The sequence below is a fragment of the Lonchura striata genome, chromosome 13 (genome assembly GCF_046129695.1).
Source record: "Lonchura striata isolate bLonStr1 chromosome 13, bLonStr1.mat, whole genome shotgun sequence".
NCBI lineage: Eukaryota > Metazoa > Chordata > Aves > Passeriformes > Estrildidae > Lonchura > Lonchura striata.
In genome coordinates, this window is record NC_134615.1 from 15,164,632 (window position 1) to 15,189,016 (window position 24,385).

Sequence of the window (24,385 nt, forward strand, 5' to 3'; positions counted from 1 at the left end):
AATAGAATTCAACAATTCTTTTAGGTGTGCACATTTAAAGAAATGCGGGATTTAAAGAATTACTGTGGGCTTGTTGAAAAGGTGTATTTCCTGTCACCTGGGTTTAGGTGCCATCTGGTGGCAAGAGAAGCAGACCTCACAGAAACACAAAAATTGTGTTGTCCTCAGAGAGGAAAACACAATTGCTTGAAATTTCATCCATATTCCACCTTGCACGAGTTAAAACATGCTGGCAAGAGCCTTGGCCTCCAGGACAGGGGGTAAACCAAGGGCCCGTGGAGCACAGGGTTATCTGAAAGCACCAGAGCTGGAATCTGCTCTTCAGAAAGCTGCAAATGCTGCCACCAGCCTATATGAGCTCCATACTAAAAATGTAGCTGCTTCCTTTTCTGATGGAAAGCTGTCAGCTTTCTGGATAAGGACTATTTTTAGGACTTTGGGGTTTGCATTTTCCATGCTGTGTTTTGGTGCCTGTCCTGGTATCCACTTACTACACTAAAAACAAGTAAGCAGAAAGGATCACATTATGTTTGCAAACAAAAGGTTTAAAAAAAATAATTCCAAGAGTGAAGTTTGAGCTCTGTTATCACTGAAAGCAATAAAAATAGGACAAATGAGGGGGAAAAAACCAGGAAATAGTTCCAAGAACTGTAGACTATTTTACTGTGGTCCTGATTTTACTAGCTATATCCACCCTGAGTGGCATTTTAGTTTGAAGAATTCAGCAGCTTTCCAAGCTGTGTTTACTTAGCCACAATTTACATGGGAGGTCTCCCCAGCCCTGTGTGTCCAGTGACCACAACCCACCCGTGGGCCCTCACAAGGGAATCTGAATGCTTAGAAGCAATCTTCACTTGTCTCTGAGGATTTGGGAAGGAGAAAGGGAGTAAGGGACAGATGAAAGGAGTGAGAGAAATGCCAAAGCAGGACTAAATGAGAAAAAGGAAACATGTTTAATTAGTGTCTTCTGTAAAACTTTACAAATGTACAGCATAGTGCAAAAACGCAGTCTCAGCACATCACCTTCAAGTAAAATTAACAATGTAAAAAGCTGAGGAACACAAGCTTCCTTCTTCACAGCAGTGGCTCCCAAGTGCTCTTCCTGGAGATTCCTCTCTCACCATCAAGCTCCAATCTCACGTTTATAGTAGAGCAAAAAGCCTAAAGAAAACCCCTGGAGCCCTCCTGAGAGGCTGCTCCCCATGAGCACAGGCTGGAGCCTGCCCTGTGGGACACAGCCCGAGACAGAGCCAGGGCCCAGCTCCACCTGGCTGTGCCCACGGGCAACACTCCCCAGGGGTTCCTTTCTCAAATCCATCCAGACAATCCAGTCAGACACAAGCTATGCCCAGCCTCAAGCATGTGACAGGCTCCATAGAAATATAGGAAAACTACTCAGGAGCTTGAAGTTAAGCATGTGCTTAAATACCTTGTTGCATCAATACATTCAGTGTTAACATGACAGCAGCCTGGAGTGTGGAAGCTCAGAGAAGGGTGTAAATCTTGAACATACACTGTCGGTGTCAGGAGACACCAGGCAGTTTTCAATTATCTATGAGAAAAGAAGTAAACAGAGTGCAACTCAACGACTTTCCATCACTGGAAAGGGCAAAATAGGGTGGAAATGGGCTGACCTAGGTGAAATTTCTAAGCACAAATCTCTCAAAAAGAAAAACCTTGTCCAGGATACACTCAAGCACATCATCTAAATACCAGGCCAGTGGGGGCTGCTGGAATTTTCCCTTAGTCCTGAACACAAAAACTGTGGCCCGGATTAATTCAGGAGCTCTCACAACCTCGCTCCTGCACAGACCACACCACTAAGGCAGTGACAGAGCTCCCAGCACAGGAATCAGCTGGGCAAAAATGTGCTCAAAAGTGAATGTTTCTGAACTAACACATTTGTTCACATAGTGATAAATGGATGGAGGAAAGGGCTCTGACAGGAAGGTCCATTTAAAAAATGCTCATCTTACTGAGGAGATTTTGAGCCTGCACTCATCTGAGTGATTAGCTACGCTTTGGGGTGGATGCTGTTTGACCACAATGCTCAGAAATGTGGTTCATAATCAAGAGTTGTCATGACAATGAAGGCAGGCAAAGCATTTCTTCAAATGATGCAGGCACAGCTTAAACCTCCCTGTCTAAGCCCTCAGGAGGCCTGAGTTAATTGAATTTCCTGGGTCTGTCCTACTGCATTTGGGTAACCTTCCTAAGGAAAAGCAACTCAGGTAGAAGATACTGAGATAAATAATACGTTCTCATTAGAACTACAGCATAAAAAACAAAGCTCTGCTTTGTTGAAAAACTCAGTTGTCAGAAACCACATGGATGGGGAAGGTTAGTTCAGCCTTTAAGGCTGGTCTCAGATGCACAAAGGACAGAAGGAAAGTTTGTGGGACATGGTGGACTAACCATTCTGCCTCTCTCCTACACTGAGCAGCTGAGAGTCCATCTAAAAAGGGGATCCAATAAATTAAACTATTTAATCAGATCTTATACATCAATAAATCAACAGGCACATCTTCAGGGGAAATAGAACAGGTCAAAGCCAAGGAAAAAAACCCATTGGACTGGACATGAAATACTTAGCCAGCACCAAAACCCAGAGTGCACTCCCTCAGGCCTCTCTGCACACGGAAAATTGAGTGTGCAGAAAAGGTCTATCCCTTTTCTATTTTTTAAGTATGGAGTGCCCTGCCTTTATATAAGAGAAAATAAATTTGGGGCAAAACAAATCCCAAACAACAAAACTCTCAACTCAGCATGGGATGTCTTGCAGCCTGTGATGGTCTGTAGCTCCCCTAAGAGCCAGAGGCACATTCTTGGTGGGGTCACTCAGAAAACAAGCTTCTACACACCCCAAGAGATCTTTTTCCTACTCACCCTAGGAGGAACAGGTGCATCCCATCAAACCCAGAAAATAGATAAAAAATCTTTTTAGAGCATTGGACTGGCATGTAGAATTATTTTCCTATTCAATAACCAGCATCAACAAGGGTCAGGCATCTTAGCTAATCTGTGCTGCCCTAATAAAATCCAACAGTTTGCCATTGCAGGCACTAGTCAGGATCACTATTTTATGAAGTCTCAGATGGACTTTAAAGCTACTCTTCACTTAAATTTTATTAAAAGATTTGAAATTTCTAAAGTATTTTTAAGGAAAAAAAAATCCTGGCAAGTTCTCACTCCCCCTCGGAGCAAGCACCAGAAGTAGCATTTTTTTAAAAAAAACACTGAAATCCAGGTGCAGGGAGGGTAATGCAACAGCTACTGACCATTTCCACCTACTCAAAAAAAAAAAAGTCACAAAAAGAAACTCTCTTGTGGGTTTCTGAGTCAGTTTTGTTTTTTACATTCAAACCTGTGGATGCTTGGATGGGTGGGAGGGAGGTTTTATTTCTTGGGAGCTAAATCACTGGCTGTTGTCCGTGGAAGAACTCAGGTTTAGAGGGATATCTCCTTGGACACCCACAGAGGACATATAGGAAACTATATTTTCAGAAGGAACATAAAGTGATGAATTTTCAGGCAAGCTGATGAGGTCGTTCCCAAAGATGGACTGACGGTCAAGGAGGAGCTGCTGGGCACTTTCAAGAATGACATCTTTCCCTAGGAACAAACAGCAGAAAATTCAGCTTCTAGAAGGCAGGTTCCTAGTTTTACATATGTAGAACTGAAAAGTGACAAATCTCAACTGCAGCAGCAACTGAGGAGCCTCACTCCAGCAAAATTACTTGGAAACACCTGAGTAGAACTTGGACTCAAAAGCCCACTAAAATCAAGGGGAATCTTTGCATGTAACCAGGTGGGTTCTGCCTGAAAGCTGAGATGCCTTACAAGTGAAAGAGGGATGACTGAATGTTGGAAACACAGAAGAGGATGAGAGCAGCTGATCTTCTCCTTCACTCATGATGTGTCTTTCTCCCTCTTTATAGAGAGGCTTTGCAAAAAGAGGATGCTCAAGGACTCTTTCCAGTGTACCTGGGCTTTTATACCTTTGAGGTGCTCATGAAAGAGGCTGAGATTGGAAGTCCTTGAATGACACACAATGAATCAAAACTGGGGCAGGTTCAGCTGGGTGCTGTAGCCACCTAAAACTACAAGTTCACAAGAGCTTCTCTTTCAGGTCTGTCCCAGCTGAACACACATGAACATATATCATGACTCCACAGCCAGGGCAATACTCCTGGATTCATATCTAAGGTAAATAACACACTTTATCAGAGTGAGCAAGTGGATCAGCTGGACTGTTCCTTCAAAGTCTGCTAAAAGGTCTGGAGAAAGGGACACACAACCTGTGCCTCTGGCTGCCAGCAGCTACTAGGGCACCTCTTCTGCAGCAGGAACCAGAGGAACCCCCAAGACTGTACCAGCTCTTACCACCCACCACTGAGATCACCACATTGCTCTGAGGTAGCAATGAACAGGCAGAGAAAAGAGTGGAAACACTGACAGTCATGATGGGGCTGCAAAACCAGTTCAATTCCATTTACATCTCAGTTTATCCCCCACCCTTTACCCACTGCTCAAGAACTGACTTAGCAGTTGCTGTGGAAACACTGCTGACTGACAATCATGAAAGCAAAATGACAGATGTGGTTTGCTCCCTAAATGGCAAACTGTCAATGCTGGACATCATATCTGGCTGCTTGAACTCCATCCTACTGCCAGGACCACAGAGCTGCTGGTGCTCCTACCTGGGCAGGTGTTGTTGAATGGTGGGTTGAACACTTTTGGGGGCAGCTCAGTTGCACTCTTCTCCAGATCCACTGCGAATCGCTGCATCTTGATGCAAAAATATAAACTACAATGTACAATTATACAAAGACAGGGGAGCTTGTTAGAGCTAGGCCATGTCTGAGCACCAGTGCTTCACCCCACTGCATAACACCCACAGGAACACAAGCCATCCTCCCTGCCCATCCTCTACTCCCAGCCTCACTGCACTTCACTAAAACAGCCACACCATGTGCTCAGGGGCAGATCTGCCCGAAGGACAGGGCTGTGGGAGGAGCAATCCCCTATTCAGCATTGGCTAATATGGTGTGAAGTTCATGTCACATGAGGGGCCAGGCTGGTGTCACTGTGGCTGCCCACATTTACAGTCACAAAGCAAACCCACAGTCCTCTGCAGCCAGCAACAAAGAAGAAAGAGATTTTCTTTCCATTTTCTTATGACTGTCTTTAAAGTGAAACTAGTTTTTCGTACACAGTGCTCTAGGCACAGAACTCCTGCATATGTTGCTTCCACACTTCTCCATGCTCATGAGTTTCTGTAGTACAAGCAAGAGCTCCTGGGAAATTTAGTGGGCTCAAGGACTGAAATACTGAACATTGCAGCCTCCTTTCCTGGCCTTTTCTTGCAATTCTTTTTAAAAGGTTATAGCCCTTGCTTCCAAAACTTGCTAATTAATAGTAACTATTCCTTAGACACTCTCCTTCCTAACTCTCAGGAAGTGGAATTACCTAGTAAATTCAAAATTATTAAAACGTAAAAAGGATGTTGATACCATGAAGAAGGATTAGAGACCTTTTGCATTTCTTTAGAGTAGATAACACTCTACTTGTGCATCTGTAGAGATATCTGGCAGAACCATCCAAGCTTTCATCCAACTTGGTTGTCAGCAAGGGCTCTGAAAATTCACTCTCCATCACACAGGAAAAGGAACCCAGCTATGTAATACACTTCCAACCTTAATCCTTCTGTGAGTCTACAATTTCCTTCACTGTTTATTAAACCTGCTCTTTCTGCACTGCAGAAATATCTGTGTAAGTATCGATTCCAAAGAAATACTGCCAAACAATTTCTCCTTTTCTTCATGTACAGGCATGCAGGAACCTCTGTTGTAATTGCACGGTATTTTATTGCTCCTGAGACTTACAGGGATAGCTGCACTTTGTAAAGGCATAATTTATAAAGAGCTTTGGCACAAAGACACTTTATAAATCTATGGTATTAGTAGGACGTGACATTCTCACTAAGAGAAAGTTTAGAGCAGCCAGTTGCAATTAAAGCCTCCAGGACACCAACAGTCAGTCAGAGCTTGTCTCCAGACAAAGCCTGACTGAGTGGGAAAAACAGGTCAAGAGTATAATACAACACTCTCATGCTGCCCCCAGGAGATGCCTACGTGCTGTGCTTTAGCTCACTCTCCCCTCTGGTTATGAAATAACTTCCTCAGTTATGCACAAGCTCTGCTTCATGGTTCCATCTTTACTTAGGCAAGGAGATGTAGGGGAAGGTGTCTCTGCAGTGGGCAGAAGCTTTGGAACAGGATGAACATTAAGGTCATTCCACCCCAGCCATTCTGGGGTTCTATGATTGCTATTTTCATAGCTCAGAAACACAGATCTCTTACCGGGGGCAGACTGGCTTCCATTTCAGTCAAATTCCACTCACTCAGAGATAAATTTGGATTAAAGACCTGTTGGGACAAAAATACAGTTAGGGCTGTGAAAGGTGGAATGGTTTGAGATTCTCATTGCCCTCCCCTGCCTGCTGGAGGGTGCAGCCCTGCACTACTGCAGCTGCAGACAAAGGCTCCTGTGCTGACTTGTGGCACAGCTGGGCTGGGCTCTGGGCACTTGTGCTGATCCATGATCCCTGCTGCCTGCCAGGGGGGACAGCACAGACACCCCATGCCACTGTCCTGTCACTAACCAGGGCAGCTGCACACACAAATCAAAGCATCTTTCTGCTGCTCTTGAGTCCTAGGACGCCCCTAGATTCATATGACTTTTAAAAGCATTCCAGAATTCAGTAGCAGAGGGCAGGTTACTGTTGCATCAGGGCTTTGGCGGCAATTCTTGAGAAGTCTGAGCAATTTGGGAAAAGGAGCTGTTGATCTGAGGCAAATTTTATGATTCATTCTCACTCTGTGACATTATTTGCACAGAGAAAGAAGTGTGGCAGTAACAGGAAAACACTTCCTAATGAGACAGAAGAAACAGAAACCAACAGTGATAGAGCAGCCATTAGAAAAGCTCTCTGTAAAGTCAGAATCAACCACAGACACTTGGGAACTGCTTGAAGAGAATAAGATTGATTTTTTTAAAATGATTTTTCATTCTGTTTATCCATGCAAGCTTACAACATGCCTTTATCTGAAGCACCTCCTTAATGGGGCATATATTTGACATATAGATTTTTTTTCTTACATACACAGTTATTTGATTATTGGCAAAAACCCTTCATATACCAACTATATATACAACAGAGAAATAAACAAACCTTCCTATTTCTGCATGTCTGCTTAAGAAAAAGCCAACATCCATTTCTAAAGAAAGGTGATCTAAGAAGTGAAACTGATAAAATAGCTTAGCAGAGAGAGGATTTTACACTGGCTACATTTCCCAGAATATGAGGAAGAGGGGAAGGTAGGAAAAGCTAAACACAGTCTAGGAATATCTAAGATGTAGAATATGCAGAAAATAAATTAACCTACAAAGCAATTACCAAACTAGCTAGAAAGTAATATTAAATCTATTTTACAAAAATGTGTCTGGTCTCTTTATCTTCTTTATCAGATTCAGTGGTTTGTGCCCCTTAAGTTCAAATATGCATATTTAAAAAAAAAAAAAGGCAAAATTTAAAGCTGAAATCCTATGAGCAGGTCAAAACAGAGCTGTGACTCCACAGGCTACATGTGGCAGATAAAATGCCACACAAGAACAAGCAACATGACTTGAATCACACCCAAAGGAACCTCTGTGAACTTCCCAGCTCTTTTGATGCAGCCTTTCCAGCAACACTCACATCCAAGAGGCTGGCAGGCTCCAGGCTGTACTGCTGGCTCCTCAGCAGCAGCTGCAGCCCCTCCAGGCTCCAGTCAGTGCCCTCCAACGGGTCTGAAATATCTGTTCTGAGAAAACACAAGGGGAAATATTGCCACAAAGGAAACTTGCATAGATGCCTACAGAAAGCAGGACTGAGCAGCCTTCCAAAAGGATGTTTATGCTTAAATCTCATTTTGAAAACCAAGAGCCCACTGTCAGCCTGGGTTTATGCCATAAAGCTTGGTTTAATCCCAGAGTACAACTCAGCAGAGCACACAGGGGACTGGGCAGATGGTAAAACAAATGAGACAATCCCTCTCCTGGGGATGGATAGTCTATGCACATCTCCTCTACACTGGGAAAATGAAAGCTTTCCTTAGAACAAATCCTTTCAGAATTCCTTTGGAACCAGAGCAGACAGCACTGCCATTCTCCTTGGTCCAAGATGCCTGAATTATTGTTAACTAAGGCTTTTTAAAGGAGTGACTTTTAGCTGCAGGCATTTACCCTGCAGGCTGCATTTACTAGAGACATTCAGCTAAATGAGCAACAGCGAGGGCCTGCTGTGATTAAACCCCCCAAAAGCTATAAAAACTTTCTCTTAAAATCAGGTCTTCTAAAAAGGGATTATTTTTCTTTTCTTTTTTTTCTGGTAATATGTTTTTTAGCATCCAGTGGGTTCAGAGGGAGGACTTTGATTCTCTGTAAGGACTTAAAGGAAAATGGAAGCTTTTCTGATAACCCTATTGAGTGTTTTGGGTTCCCCCCACTGACAAGCCACCTTACACTGCTGCAGTTGCTATCAAGGTTCCACATCATCCACCCAGCTGCACCATGTTTTCCTTCTGCTGGTGAGGCCTGCTGGACACTCTCCCATGACATGGGTGCTCTTGGGATTTCAGTCTCAGAGCACAGCCCCAAAAGTGGCTCACTGGGATCACCCTGGGGCTGAGCCTGATGTCACAGTGCCAGTCCCCTGGGCAGGGGTGTAGCACAGTCCAGACAGACACAGATGCTGGTCTGGGCTCCAGCTTTCACTCGGACCTTGGGCAAATCCCTCTAAATGCAAAAAGCCTTTTCCTGCTCCATGTGCCCCCTGCCTCTGTGAACTGTCCCCTGGGACTCAGAGGTCCTCTAGCAGATGCCACATGTGCAGGATGGAGCTCACCAGGCTGCACTTGGCTACCTGAAGTTGCCCTCCCTCCCCACCGTGGGAATGGGAGCAGAGGGCCACGAGCAGGCAGAGCCACAGCTCTCCCTGGCTCACCTCACCTGTCCAGCAGGGCCCTCCTGCCTCTCCTCTCGGGTGCTTGGGAGGTCCCTGTGGCTGCACCACAGCTGCCTTTGCCCTCCAGGACAGACTGAACCATGGCCACGGGCAGCACCGGCGGCTCGGGGCAGGCCCGGCAGCCGGGCAGGGGCACCTCGGGCTCCGTGCTGGCTTTCACTCCAGGGCTCACTGGCTCTTCCTTGATCAGCATGAGGCACTTCTCCCTGCAGCAGAGACAAGGCTGAGCACCGCACACAGCTGCTCTGCAAAGGCCTCGTGCTACTGGGAAGGGCAGGAGCACCAGGCCTTGCTTCCACTTCCCATCAAACTGCCGCAGAAGGTCTTTCCATTTCCTCAGATGGGCAAAAGAAGCCAACAGCCTCTTTTCTTTTCAGCAAGCTCCAGAAACATGCTCAGCTGGAATATCTGCAGGCACTTCATCAGTCACAGCTATAATTAATTTGCCCCATTTAATTGTTTTGCAAATACAGAATATAAATTTCTAGGCACTGATCATTTCTCGGGTGAGTGTTAGGGACAGGTTAAGGGGACACTGGACTAAAGAGATTCCCCTGAAAAAGAAAAGTCTCCACCCTAGAGATAAGAATGGGATCAGTAAGACCCTCCCATGCAGGAGCTAGGATTGGATCAGCAAGCACTCTAGAGATCCCAATGACACAGGTCAGGATCTTATGGCCCTGCAGGACTTGAAGAGAAACTGTTGAGATCTGACAGTCATAGTCAGATGTTTTACTTCGTTGGAGGCAGAAGTTTGCCTTTTCCAATGGAGAGGCACCCCACATTATTTCCAGATGGACAAATGACAATGAAGTTTTGTTTAGAAACATCTTGTGTGTAAAAATCTACTTTGTGTTACTTGTAGGAGACTTTAGAGCTCCCTGTGAACCTGCACTGCTAGAGCCAAAGTGACAAAGGCACGGAGATAACAGAGATTGTACGTGATACTACAGAGCTTTCCTCAACACTCCTTCCAGATCATCTTCTCATCTCATGGGGCCTAAATTCCCACCAGAAGCACAGCTGTTTTAGGAGGTACCACACCTGAATTGATTGGGGCCATGGCTGGCTCAGATGCTAAAGTCGTGCAGACACAGAACAGAGCAGAAACCACCAGATGGCACTCAGTAATTAGGAGAAATAAGCAACTTAACTTGAAGGTTGTACTAAAGTTTTTCTGCTTTAGAAATGGCTTCCAGGTTTTGTGGGTTTTTTTTTTTTGTTTTGTTTTGTTTTGTTTTTAATCTGAAGCTCTTTACATGAATCCAGTTAATTTTATGGTTATGGTTTCAATTATGCAACAGATTTACAGGCAGTTTCTACAATATAACTGTCTTGCCTCTATGCCTGAGAAACTGTTTCCATGATTCATCTGTCTACTTACTTTCCACTGACATAGCTTTAGCTATTCTGCTGCTAGCCCTAAATACACTGCATGTCTGTGGCAGGAAGAGATAAGCATTAAAATACCTCTTTATTCAGTTCTTAAGTTACTGGGGCCTTTTCACAGAAAAGTTGTCAAACATCGGAAGTTGTTGTGATGCAACCTTTCTGTTCTCATTAGCTGTTAGATGTAAGATTTGATTGCTTCTTCTTTGCCAAAGCCAAAAGGAAACCCTCCTTTCTCCCTCTCAACAAACCAAATAAGTGTTAGTATCTCATTATTTGATCAAGCCTGAGACAGTCTCTGTCTTGGGACTTGGGACTAAAGAAACATGGAATATTTCTCAAAGAGGGGAGTGGAAGTTTCCAGCATGAAACTCAGGGAAACTCAGGAATTTGTTTTGAAAAAAAAAAAAAAAAAAAAAAATTATGCTGTTATTACCCCCTCTAATTCTGAAAATCTGACCCACTTTGCAAACTGGAAAAAAGTATTCCATCCCGTATCTCTATAGAGATTTGTGAATCAGACACAAATTTTGGTAGAATTACAGCCGAAAAAATTCTTGAGAGTAGTTGCATAAGCATGTTTATGCCCAACTCTCCCTATTTTTAATCACAAACATGTTTACCTGTCATTTTCAGGAGGGGATTGCATATTCATGATGTTGGATGGTGATGCTTCAGTAACATCAGATATGATGGGTCCTCCAGCAATTGCAGGGCTGTTTAAGCAAGAGGCAGGCTCTGTTGAGGGCTAAGAGGAAAGCAAAAGTCATATAGATTTATCCTTCTGACCCCAAAACAGATCCAAGGCCTTATCTAAGATGATTAGGGTTTATTCACTGTGATTTTGAGTTCCTCCTGTATGGAAACCAAGAAAGCTTTTACCTACTATGCAATATTAGAATTTCCTCTCATTTTTTCTCCAACCACACAGAGGTACAGGTGTGAAATAAACCCTGTGAAGTGTCAGCAACCAAGAGGTTTTAGCATGTCTGACATTTTGCTTAGACTGCTCAACTTCCTCTGGAGGGAAAGATCCAATACAGCCCAAGAGGGCCGTATGAGCCTCTCATGCCAGCTCATGTATTCTAACTGCATGACAGAAGTGTCTGGTGTCTGCTCTGATGATGGTGGGGATCCCTCAGAGGCTACAAAAATCCCACTTTTAGAATTCACTTCTTCCTCTCTTCTCTCAAGGTGAAGCAGGCTGGGATAACAACATGGAGAGTTCAGTGTGCAGGGTCTGCCTTTCCTCACAAAGCCCATGGCCTCCCCCATGAAGGCATCCATAAAACTGGGGAGCTGAAGGAATTTTAAATGTCACCCAGCTTAGCAAACCTCATTTCCTCTTCACTGCCAAACTCTTGCTAAATTACTTACTTCATAATCTCTATTATTGCTTCAAATATTCCCCGCCCCAGCCAAAGCCATCCCACAGAGCCCAGAGGCTGAACCCACCGACTGTATGAAATAGGGGTCGTGGAGGGGCTCTGGGGACAAATGCCGGCTGAACTTGGACACTGGTGGAGCTGAGTTCCCATTGTCAAGCATCAGAGGTCTGTGAAGAGAAACAGTTTTGTCTTCCAGCATGTATTGACTAGCTCCTGGCTGCTCATACAGAAACCATCCCTGAGCCAAGAGCTCTTCTCCCCTGTGTACTCTGGTTCTCCTCAGCTCTGTCTTTCTTGCCCGGTGTTATGGGCAAAGAAAGCTAACAACAGTTTTGGAGGAGGTCACCATCAAAAAAGAGCTTTAACCCAACAGAGAGGGGAAGGAATGCAGACCTGCCCATCCTGCCCAAATCTACCCAGAGCCCCCAGGCAGCACTCTGCTCTGCACCAAGTAGCTCCAGGCTGCACACCATCCTTTCCTGCAGCCAGTTAGAAGAGAGGCAGGAAAACACAACTGTGAAAGATAGAACACTAAGGATGCAGATATAGACAGACACAAGAGCTGAGGCTTCTGGAAGACAGATCTTTGTGTTTCCAAGGAACCAGGAACTTAAATTACCTTGCAAATTGCAGCTGGTTTTGTGAAGTGTAATCCCCCATCATAAGGAGGTCAATACAGTTGCTGTGCAGTTAGTTCTGTGTTCTTCTTCCCTTTTCAGCATCGTTTCTCCTAATTCTTTGCCTTTTTACAAAAAAGCAGTAGCTAAGACATTTCTTGGGTTGCAAAGATTTTCAAGGGAGAACACAGCCCTGACCATGAAAATTAGAGGTCAGATCTGGCATCTCATTTCTCTGCTTGCCCACTCTACTGGAGGAAAATTTCACCAGTCACAAACCTCAGCAGCTGCTATTCTCCCCTTGAACCCTTTTCTTTGCTATCTGCAGTGTTTAGCTCTTTCAAGAGGCTCAGCAGAGGGGGTAGGCAGAGAGGCACAGACCCTGCTGGCTTGTACAGATTATGAGCTCCTTCATTCAATCCTGTATTGCCTTTACAGACCTCACAAGAGGAGTCAGTCAAAAAACAAGGACACTGACTTAATGAAAATGGACTCTTTTGAGCAGCTCGTGGGAGGCTCCTTTCTCTGCAGCATGGAGAAGTTTCTAAGTTGTCAAAGGCCACAAGGCAATAAAGGTGGGAACTGGAGGCAGGCCTGTCCTCAGCAAATTCCATTTAATAGTCTCTTCCCCTACTGTAAATTACAAGCACCACAGGACAAGAAAGGCATAGCTGCTCTCCTGAAAGGCATTAAGTTTCCTAATTCAAGTTGCTCAAATCACTTGCCTTTAAGAGCCCATCTAAAGACACCCCTCAGCTAAAATTTTTTCCCACCTTCCTCTTTGTAAGTCTTGCAGGTTAACACCACCAAGCCGGTGTTGGATACACACCACAATCAGTGACTATGGGTCAAACTGAAGGTGTCTGTGGGCTGGCTGGGCCCAGCCCTGCTCCTACTGCTGCCAAGTGGCAAAACTGGAACCTGTAAGACCAGCAGTGGGTCCTGCCCTTTAGCCTCCCTCTAGTTAGCACTCCCATGTCCCGCTGCGCACCGTGTTCCCCAGATAAAGGTCACGAGCTGACACGGTGCTTCTCTACAGAGCAGTGAATGGGGCCTGTCAGCAGGTCTGACTCTGCACTTCAGCCCATTCATTCCCCATCACCATGGAGCCCCGGTCCGGTGACCGCCCGCCTGGGCGAGCTGAGCTTGTGCTTTTAGTGAGGGGGCAGCATTATGCACCCGTGAGCGTGTGCACCACACACGGGTACTTACAGCTTCCTCTTTATCCCAGTGCTGCTGGGGCTTGATTGGAGCTGGCCAAACAGAAACTGAATCAGCTGTCAGGAGAGATCAAAATCCGGTGTTAATCAGCAGAGTGATTCAGCACTCCCTGCTCTCGCAGCTGTTCTTATCTCACACATTCCTCCCTCCCAACAGCACCCCAAAGCAGCCATAGAATATAGGAGCCGAATTGTATGAGACATTGGAGCCTGAAACAGAAATGAGCTGTCCAAGAACTCAAAACAGCCTGCCCTGGCTTTCAAGGGACACAGCCAGACCCTGCTTTGTGCAAGGGTTCCTGGATGCATGTGCTCAGCACTTTCTCTCTTCACTTTGTGCATAAAGAACTTCAGCTGGTCCTAACAGACCTGTGAAGTGCACATGCAAACATTCCTAGGCCTGGAGTTAGACCTGGATCCATTAAAGTTTTCAGAGACATTTAGAAGAGGTGCTGTGAAGTCTGGCAAAGACTTTGCAAGTGAAAGAGGCAACTCCCTGCAGAGAGCCTGTATGGGCTCTGAGCTCTTTCAGTTGAGTTTTCCAGCTCTGTGAATGTCAGTGTTGACACAGGACACTAAAAAGGAAAAATAGTAGCTTTGGAGAGGAATCACTTAGCAACATATTCTCAGGTCAGCTTGAACTTAATGCTTTGCTTTGACCTCCAAAGAGAGCATCATTATTATATATCACAGCTGGCTCTTACTCATTGCTCAATATAACAAAATAGAGTTCCATAAAAGCCTCTACAATGAAGCATGTGGCTGATTCACCCCCAGAGCTGGAGGAAGGCTTGATAGCCTCATGCATTTCTGTCCAGTCCTATGACTCCGTGATGCCACGTGAGGGTCAGAACATGGGGACTGGGATGTGTGACGTGCTCAGCCATGTCAGCACCATCCAGGAATCACTGGAGAGGCCTTTTCTATACTGGTCATGATAGACTTTAAGGGAGATGGTTGTGCAGCCTAAAAGATTGTACAGTAATTCCTCAACTATACCAGTAACACCAGAAAATGTAGTAGTTGCTGTCACATTCCCCCAGTGGGGCAATGGGTGGCCACTTCTGCCACCTGCAGCTTCCCACTGGTGCTGGCAGCAGTGGGGTTCCTTCCATGAACAAATGGAAGAGGAAGATTTGGGAAGCCCAAAGGCATTGGTACAACCAGAACACAGCCAACACAGGACAATTAGTGAGAGTTGTGCTCTCTTGCTCAGGATTTCAACAGAAAGTGGTTTCTAACATCGCAGAAAGGACTGACAAGGAAATTAAAATCTTTTGCTTAAGGGCATGGTCATGATTTGATGATCTTTGTTAATGACTTGTTTCCATAGGACACATAAAAGCATCACACAACTTAAAAGAAAGGGAAAATAATTACACTGCAATATCACAGTGTGGAGATTATGAGACAAGAAAAAAAATCAGAGGAGGACATAGACCAGGCAGCACAAGCAAGTTTGGAGTTTATATGACAACTACCTTGTTGATGACTTTCTGTTGCTGTGAGTGGTTCTGCCGGAGAGAAACAACTTCCCGCCAAAGAACTTCATTTTGCCTGAAAGTGAAACAGACATTTTCCATGAGAACAGAAATGTCAACAGCCCATGGTGCTGCCATGATGCACAGTAGATTCAACTGTGCAAAAATCTGTCTCACTTCTGGGCTCTTGCAGTGTTTGGCTCTTTTCACGTGTCCCAAACAAGGTCATTCAATTGCCTTCTTTAATTCCTTGATCTCAAAAGAGCTATACACCAAAGCATGGAGGAAAAACAAATAAAGAAAAGCCAATATTTATAGGGGGAGGTAACAAGAGGACACATGTTTTTGTGGAACATTTGGGCCAAACTCAGAATTTCAGCATGGCCTTATTTGTGACTGTGAGTTATTTGGATCACCCACACTGTCCTTCCATGGGAGCCAAGAAAGCCCAACCTGTCCCCAGCTGCACCAGTGCTCCCAAAGACAAGACTACGAACAGAGACCCTGTGTATTCTACCTGCTTAAAACTCATACAAGTGGTGGTTCAAATGCATGTTTGGTCATGACTGGAGCAGACAAAAAGATGTTCCTGCATCTCAGAGCCTTGAACTAGGAGGACTGTAATGATGTTAATAGTGGGAGCCACTGATTTAACCCAGCACAGACCTGTGTCCAGCTTGCATAAAGAAAATTTATTTTCTGTCTGTAAATGAAGCAGCACAGAGGGGAGCTTACAGGCTTCCTCTAACAGTCAGCCCCTAAGTGGGATGGAGAGATTCAGAGTTTATTTACTGTGCTGCCTTCAAGTCTGGATGCCAGCCAAGACCATTCCAAAAAAGGTTTTGCCAGCCAAGTTATCTCTAGAGTATATGGATGTACCTAAACTGTCAGGCCAGCAAAACCTATCATACAGGTTAAACTGATAAATCCTTTTGCTTTTTAGTCTTTCTAGTGTGGATGGATGCTAGAACTGGGAAGGCAAGGCCCAGAGATCTAAAGAGCACAGTAGAACAGCTTGTACAGCAAGAATCTCTGCAGTGAGCTTTTGGTCCTGACAGGATTTTCAGCAAAGCATCATTCCTTAGTCTGACAGCTTCTACTGGAGTTATGTCCTAATTGTTCTTCACCAGTGTAAATTTCTTAACATGGATTCAGCTTGGGATTTCTCCTCTGTCTTAGTTTATAAAAATCATATTATTTTCATCAGTTGAATGCAATTTTGCCAGATGGAGGGAAGGAACATGCAAATCAAAAGGGAGAATAAATTAAAATCAAGGCCAAATCACTAATACTGGAACTCATTAAATCAAATGCAAGCCCAGAAACTCATTGCTGCTGTATCTGGATTTCACAGTGCAAACTCAAGCATGTGCTAAGTGTGGGAGTCATTAAAAATTGATGCAGGATAAAAATATGTATCCATTCCACGTAAGGTGCTGCTCTGGAATGAAGTTTCCCAGTATGTAGTGTTACTCTTAAGGCCCAGAATGACAGTGTCATCTGGTGGTGTATGAATACCAGGTCTCACTATAAAAGAAAGGGTTTGGGTCTATTTGATTATTCAAGTGCTTTTTAAACAAAGCTCTCTGTAAATATTAAAATTCTGGAGACAAATAAAAACCACTCCAAGTACATAATTTATAAAACCATATCCACTTCCTAATCTTTTAGTGACCATGTCTGAATCACAAAATCCCAGAGTCTCAGACAGCTGGAGGCAGCCACATGCAGGAAGCATTGCATCAGGGTTTGCTCTTATCCAACAATTCTGGCCACTTCAGATGACACAGTCTCAGGGAAATGAGTCCATGGAGTATATGATACAGAAGATCTTATGTTATATATTATAACATTCTATATTTTTTAGGTTAGTCATAAATTCTGGAGGTGAATGATGGCAGAAAGTTAATTTCTTCATAGCTGGAGTGGACTCCACCACATTTCTACCAAGGACTCTTGTATGTGTGAGAGTTACATCTTTATCACCATTTCCATCTGGAGGCAATAGTTATCTAAGTCCCCAGGTTATGCACATATTTCCTGTCTGACCTTTTCTGCACTTTCCTCATCTGTGAAGGGAAAACAAATGAGACAGAGAGGCTGAGCATTAATTTGTATTTTGTAGATCAGATGTGCATAGAAATCCTACATGTTGTTGTCCCAACAGATCTCTGGTTCCACGTGCTCCCTGGGCAGGGAAGTGTGCAAGGCTCCTCCTTTCAACCATTCCCCACTCCAGAGAAGCAAATGCCCATAAGAAGCAGCCTGAGTAGGATTCAACTCACTGCTTCATGTCCTGCACTTGACACTCCATGTTCTCCTGCTGACTTCTCAGTATCTGTACCTCGTATAGCAACCTGCTGAGGTCCTCCTGGCGCATCTTGGTCTCCTCATTTTTCACTACTGACACCTGAGGTGAAAAAAATCAAAGGTAGATCTTACCTGTGCAAGAAGGGCCATGGACAGAGAGAGTCTTTGTGGTGGCTCAGGTGCAGGACTGTCACCAGCTGAAATACCAGGACAGGCCATGTGCCAAAGAGTCTGAACTATTCTAGGGGCACTATTGCAAGAGCCAAATAGAGCAAAGCACAGGATGAATCTTATTAATACAGAGAGTCTGCTGGCAGAATTACATTCCCTGTCAGAGTGGGGACCTATTTCAAATCAGCTTGGGGGCAAAACAAAAGTATTTTAAGTATCAGGGAGGAATAGATCTAGATTGATTTAATCTTTCTACTTTTAACTACAGAGATACAAAATCAAGCCCTATGTTTTACAGGGATGAGTCTGATGAAATGCTTCAATTTGACATACTACACTTGGATTTCCAAAGGGCTTTTCCTCAAGTCCCTTTTCAGAAGTTGCTATGCTAATTCAGTGAGAGAACAACACTTTGAGAGTATTAATAATAGGTCAAAAGACAAAAAACAGAGGGCAGGAGTAGGTTGTTTCTTGTGCAAGAAAAAGAGATGGCTGTTGAGGACCCTGCAGGACTTATGCCATATTTCTCTAAGAAAGCAGTAACAATTAAAAGGCAGAGGAGTGGGAAGCAAGTCTGGCCCTGCAGCACTACACATACATCTTGTGATACAGAGTAACAGAGCGGAAAAACACAGACAGAACTCTGATGCAGGCCAAGCCCTGCAGACCAAGAACCCCCAACCCAGGTGTACATATGTGTGGGGAGGACAGGAACAAGACCAGGATGATGCTGGAGTTATGCTGAGCAGGATCTGGCAGGTGCCTGTTCCCCCTTCCCACACAGTGCCCCTCACCTTCCTCTTGATGTGCTCCAGGAGGTGCTCGTGGCCCTGCAGGAAGCAGAGGTGCTGGAACTCGGTGTCATCCCTCTCAGGCTTGACCAGCCCACCCTGCTCGATGTTCACCACCTTCCTGAAGCCATCTGCACAGAGAGGACATGGCTGATGGGCAACAGGAGCCAGCACTCCCTCCACCTCCCACCCTCGTCACTCTTGAGGACATTTCTGATCACCCTCCACACTTTTTGAGCTGCCAGTGCTTATCCCTGGACATGCTTTTGGGCCATAACCACCAGAAATCCAGGGCAAGGGAGAGCCCTGTGCATCCCACTGGCCACCTATGCTGCAGCCTGTGCCACGAAAGCCTTTCCATCACAGGCATGTTGCTCTGCCAGGAGCTGGAATGCCAGCTTTTAGGGAATTCCTGTCTCAATTTGCAAGCCACGGGGATTCAGGGGAAGGTTTTTCAAAGGCACAGACCATCAACAGGTGTCACTTTTGGAAAAAAGGGTCACGTGCACATTTGGAAATCTGCTTTGAGTACTTCTCTGAAGTCCTTAGAAGTTTCTAAGCTGTATTTAAGGAGTAGCCTAAAATTTACAAAAATGCTACTACAGAGTGAAATAGCAAAGTTAAAACTGACTAAGGAACTTAATTTCTCATTGAAAAATTTCCAACACCTATTAGAACAGTCATGTTGCTGAAGTGGCTGAAAATTACACCTAAACCTTCTTTAAGGGATCAGCAAGGCAAGGTTTGCAGGGAGAGGAACTGTCTGTTACTGAATTCAGTGATATGGCTGGTGAAAGGGATAAGGTCAGGGCACACGACCCACAAGAACAGCATATTCTGGGGGAGGTGTTACAGTTGGTGGCTGGATAAAACTCCATACAGAATAAAATGGAAAATTAATAATAATTGGTCATCAAATCAATGCAAGAGAAGCAGAATACCTGGTAGGTGAAAGTTCTTAGCCAACATCCTATAAATGTAATCCTAGAAATGTAATCTAACAGAAATGTCATGCTGAAATTTAAGGTAAATACAAGGAGATCACTACTCTGGGATCTGAGAGGCAGATCCTCTTTGGCAAAATCAATAATGCCACAAGAAGTCACATACATGAGACCCCAAACTTTTCTCTGCACAATTCTCTCCCATGCCTCCTGTCACCCCCCCTTATTTGTGGGGCCCACTGTCCTGGCCCTGGGAACTGCACTTACACATGTTCAGCTGCCGCACGAAGCTGGCCATGTTGTTGTGCTTGAAATACTTGGGCAGCACCTCTTTGGCAAAGCGGCCTTGGTCGAACACATGGAAGCTGGTGCCATTCTGCAAAGGGGATAAGGACACAGGCAAAGTCAGGGGAGCATCCCTGACCACGAGAGGGGCCCAAGAGGAGTCCTACAGCAGGGGAAGTCTTGTTCTCTGAATTGCCACATTGAAGCTAAGAAGAGTGAGAACAGCCCTCAATGACAGATGTGTCGCTTTCAGTTCCGGTACAGTCAGGACTCTATGGGTGCAGGTTTGATACTTTTCTGCTTTTTGTCACTGCTTAGTTGAGAGTCTTGGATGTAAGAAAGAAACCACTGACTTTTGTGCCCAAATAGCTGGTAGGTAGTCTGTGATCATCCCCTCTTTCATGGACTTCTCAGAAAGACTCAAGTCTTAAGAAGGCCCTGAAAGTGGGAATTGCCATTATAACCTACTGGTTCAGATCTAACCCAAATCCACCGGCTCCAGAGCACAGCAGCCCTGGAGGGAGTACTGCCTGGAGACATGGCACAAGAAACACAGCAAGGCAAGAAGCAAATCATCTCTGGAGACACCAGACTTGCCCAGAAGCTCTACACACATTTTATTGATTATTTTTAATAGTAAACAACCACAAGGGCAACCGACAAAATGTTGACAATCACGCTTTGCAGTCCAAGCTAGCAACACACATGTTAATCAGATAAATCTTCCATTTCTGGGGTTGCATTGCAAAGATCCATGACTGCCAAACAAGGCAAACTGCCTGGGATTGTTGGCAGAGAAGATGCACTGCAGGCCATGTGCTTTCCCTGCCTGGCCTTCTACCTGCTGACAGCTACAATGACATCAGCAGATATTAGGGGGGACTTGCCTCAGCTGCAGCTGAGTTTCAAGGGACAAGAGCTAAAGACACCAGGGCCTGCACCATGCTGGCAGGGAGGGGTCTGAGACCAGCACACCACAGTCATCCTCCTGCTGTGTTCAGTGCTATTACATCAGACAGAGGTGTGTCAGCCTGGCTGGGCATGCCAGGGGCTGGTTTGTGATACAGGACAGTGTTTTGCAAGAGCCCTCAGGCTCTGTGTGCAGTAGGAGGTACCAGTGGTGTGAGTCCCACCTCGCACCCATCGGGGGGCTGCAGCTGTGAGGGTGCTCTCAGGGAAGTCTGGAAGTCTCTAAAACAGGGAGTGCAATCAGGGCTGCTCAATCCCAGTGCAGCTCAGTGACTAAAGAGGGGCTGGTGTGTACCTGCAGCCTGCCCATGGCCACCAGAAAACAGCCAGCTGGCAAACCCTGCTGTCCTACACTGCATTTCCATCACCAAATGGTGCCAGTTGCCTCTGGCTCAGGCTCATTTTGCAGCTCTAACAATTAACACCCACTAACATGGGACTTTGGGTCAGCTGCACTTCTTGCTCCTTGCTTACTACTGCAAACACTGAACATGACTGTGCCTCAGCAGTGCTCTTTGACCATTTTTGGGGTCTTTCCTATCATTCCTTACCCTATGCAGCAGAAGCAAAGGCTGATCAAGCACTTCAAAGATTCACTGACAGCCTGCATGCTGGAATTATCCTCACAGATAGAGTTTGCCGACAGGACAGCAGGGACCAGGGTTTCCCAAAACTGCAGGCACTGCCCTGGGGACAGAGCTGGTTTATTCTGCTTCTCCTGTGCTTCTGCCTCCTTACTCTGGGATACAGCTTTGTGTCCCAGGCTGGACCCACTGATGGAAAATGAGAAGCACAAGAGTTTTGTATACCTTAACAAGTCCTTATGGCCTTTCATGAGAGGCCATTCCTTTGAATTCAGGGCCACAATGTTCTCAGAAGCTGGCACACTCAGAAAGGCTCCTACAGACACAAGAGGTCTTGGGGTTACTGTGTGCTCACCGGTGAACTGTACATGTGTCAGTTTGTTCCCACACTGCAGCTGTGCCGTGGCTGTTTTACACCATGGGAGCACAAACTCAGAGAAACTCTGGAAGTCTTCTCTGCCCAAAGCAAAACTGACTCTGCAGCACAACAATCGTGGCAGATGCTTATCTCAACTGCTTTTGACAGAACCACCAGGACAGGCATGTTGTGCTCTGACAAGACAAGTGCTAGTCCAGGAATTTGCCAGTTCTCTCTTACTGCATTTCCATTTAAAAAATGAATTTAATTACTTCTTGTCCAATCTACTACAGACACAGAGAGCAGAGTTTTCCTTTCCACCTCACAACAGACTTTAGTGTATATATAAACCATTACTGCATTTCCTCTCCATCTCTTCTTCATCCTAAGAAACAGTTCACAGGTCCTTATGGGTCCTGTTTTCTAGAACTACTGATTACACCCAGAAATCTTAGGCATACACACAATCTCTCAGCTCCAACATCACCAATATATAGAAGCTGAAGAATATGCGAAACACGGATACCTGCAACAACAGGAAAATTAGACACCTAAAAGCCTAACCAAAACCTCCAAGGATATAGCTGCATGTTAGTTTCCAGGAAATCAAAGCACAGTGATGGTCAATGTAAAATAACAGTGTTCTAAGTATAACAGAGAGGGGACTATTTACACAGGTTAGAAAATTATTTATAGCTTTAAAATCCTTATTTAAAATTTAAAATTTGGTGGTTCTCAGAGGTATGGCCATGTAATACCAGCATCAAACAACCATGGTCACAGATATCAATGCAGCTGAAATCCTGTCTCAGGTTTGGAATGAAAAGTCTACTGTACACAAAGTATATAAAAGAAAGGCTGCTTTAGACATTTTTACCACCTCTCTTTAAATCTGCTTTTGTTAGATTCTTGATTTTGGAAAACAAGTTTAAGTACATAGCTTATCTAATAACTCCCTGCTGAAAACAAATCATATTACTTGCAGCAAGTTGTAGGTCAAAACCACAATGTGGTATCAATTGTTGTATAAAGGGGACAAATATTTTTTTTCTGTGCTTGCAGTTAGTATATTAATGCCTCTGTGAAAAATAAGAAGCCAAAGCAAAGCAAACTATCCCCGTGAAGCTGTACAGACAATATATAACCACATCACTTTTATCATCACACAGACTCATTGAAAAATCAAGTAAAGCTCTTCCAAAACAATTCAGGGTGCCAGTCTGAGATCTGTTTAAATTACAGGTTTGAATCTGAGTTCTGAGTGCTCTTTATCTGCTGCCTTCCACCCAGACATTTGTGAGAAGCTGCTAAGAAGCACATATGAGATAACACCAAACAGCAGTGAAACTTTTTAAGGGTTTTGCATATTTCCTAGAAAATGTTAGGGAGCTGCAGATTCAAGCAAGGTGAAAAATATTTCTCTCAAAGCATGTGGAATTCTTAGAATCAGAAAATTAGACACTTTTTAGGATGTTTCAAGTGAAATGTGTAAATATCATCATTAAAACACCCACGAAACAGTTGCCCCTCTGAAACAGAAATGCCATGATATTTCAGATAAATAATACCAAGTATATCCAAAAGCGCCTGTTCTTGTATCCTGTTTTTGCACTCTGCCAGGGCAGCACCTGCCAAGCAGAGGGCAGCTCCTGTGCCGTGCAGTTCTCAGGCCTCACACCTGGGTTTTCCCTGTTGTTGCAGGCATTAGTGACACCCGATACCTGTTGTACTTACAGAACTCCAGCAGATGAGATGGTTCGTTTCAGGGTCTTCCACCAGCGTCCAGAGTTTTGTTAGGAAGGCTGGGACATTGCTGGAGTATCCATCCATCACCAGAGAGCTGGGTGAATCCTGCATAGCTTTGCAGTGTCCCAGCTAAACTGACCCCATTGCCCTGGGCGCGCCTGCGTCCCTGCACGCGCCCGCGTCCCGCAGAGAATGAGCCACCCAATTTTATCCCAGGCCAGTGGAAAGTAGGCGTCCAGGGAGTCACATCAGCAGTGCTGCTCGCACTCTTAAAAACTCAGCACAATGGGATGGCATCACCAGCCCCAGAGAACAATGCACAGAATGAAAATGCACTGCAGCCGATCTCGCAGAGCTGTGAATAAATACGCAGCGTCATGCAAAGGGAACACGTGCTGCCCACCTTATGCTGGGAGGTGGGCAAGTCACCAGAGCAAACCCACCTGCCCAGAGTCTGTGGGACACCCAGGCACAGACATCCCAGGTGGCTGAAGGCACCTGAGTTGTTAGTTTGTAATTTTCTTGTCCTAAACTTTGGCTGGCATAGACGAAGGAGAGCTGGCCAGACCCAGGCTGTACATCTTCAGCAAGACTTTGAAAAGTCAAAAGTGTAAGCAGGTTTAGCTACTATCTTATTTGTCAACAGAAATTATTTAGCTCTTGCATGAGAAAACAGGATGCTAAAAACAGCTACACATAGAGTCTATTAGACAATATGGTTTTATCTTCAATATAAAATCTTAAATAGCTCTAAATACATGTGTGGCTTAATGCCAGAGTAATTTCAACTCAGAAACTGCTCTTTAAATAACATAATAAAATATAAAATCAATATTAAATTTTTCTGAGGTCCTTAGCAAAAACTTGCAAAGCTCAACATTCCTGCTAAAAAATGGAACAGATTTCTCACCTGATTCCTACAGAGTCCTTTAAGGCCAAACACTGAAAGAGTCAGAAGGTGAGAAGAGACAAGATTAGTGTCAGGATAACAGTGCATTAATTTTTTCTTGTCATTTTCAAAGGGCAACTTAGTGTACTAAGAATGTGGTATTTCCCCTAAAACCG

The 24,385-nt window shown here is 44.7% G+C and overlaps 1 protein-coding gene across 1 annotated transcript; it reads right to left on the reverse strand.

The window, feature by feature from the left end:
• Positions 1 to 3,367: 3,367 nt before the first annotated feature.
• Positions 3,368 to 23,431, reverse strand: HSF4 (heat shock transcription factor 4). Its single transcript, XM_021535256.3, has 13 exons — positions 23,309 to 23,431; positions 19,646 to 19,754; positions 18,438 to 18,565; positions 17,448 to 17,572; positions 15,163 to 15,238; positions 13,674 to 13,738; positions 11,912 to 12,011; positions 11,080 to 11,204; positions 9,052 to 9,273; positions 7,760 to 7,865; positions 6,363 to 6,428; positions 4,701 to 4,788; positions 3,368 to 3,612 (listed from the first exon to the last, which is right to left on the reverse strand). The coding sequence occupies exons 1-13, from the start codon at positions 23,429 to 23,431 to the stop codon at positions 3,416 to 3,418; spliced, it is 1,530 nt and encodes a 509-aa protein (XP_021390931.2). The 3' UTR covers positions 3,368 to 3,415.
• Between the last annotated feature and the right edge of the window lie 954 nt (positions 23,432 to 24,385).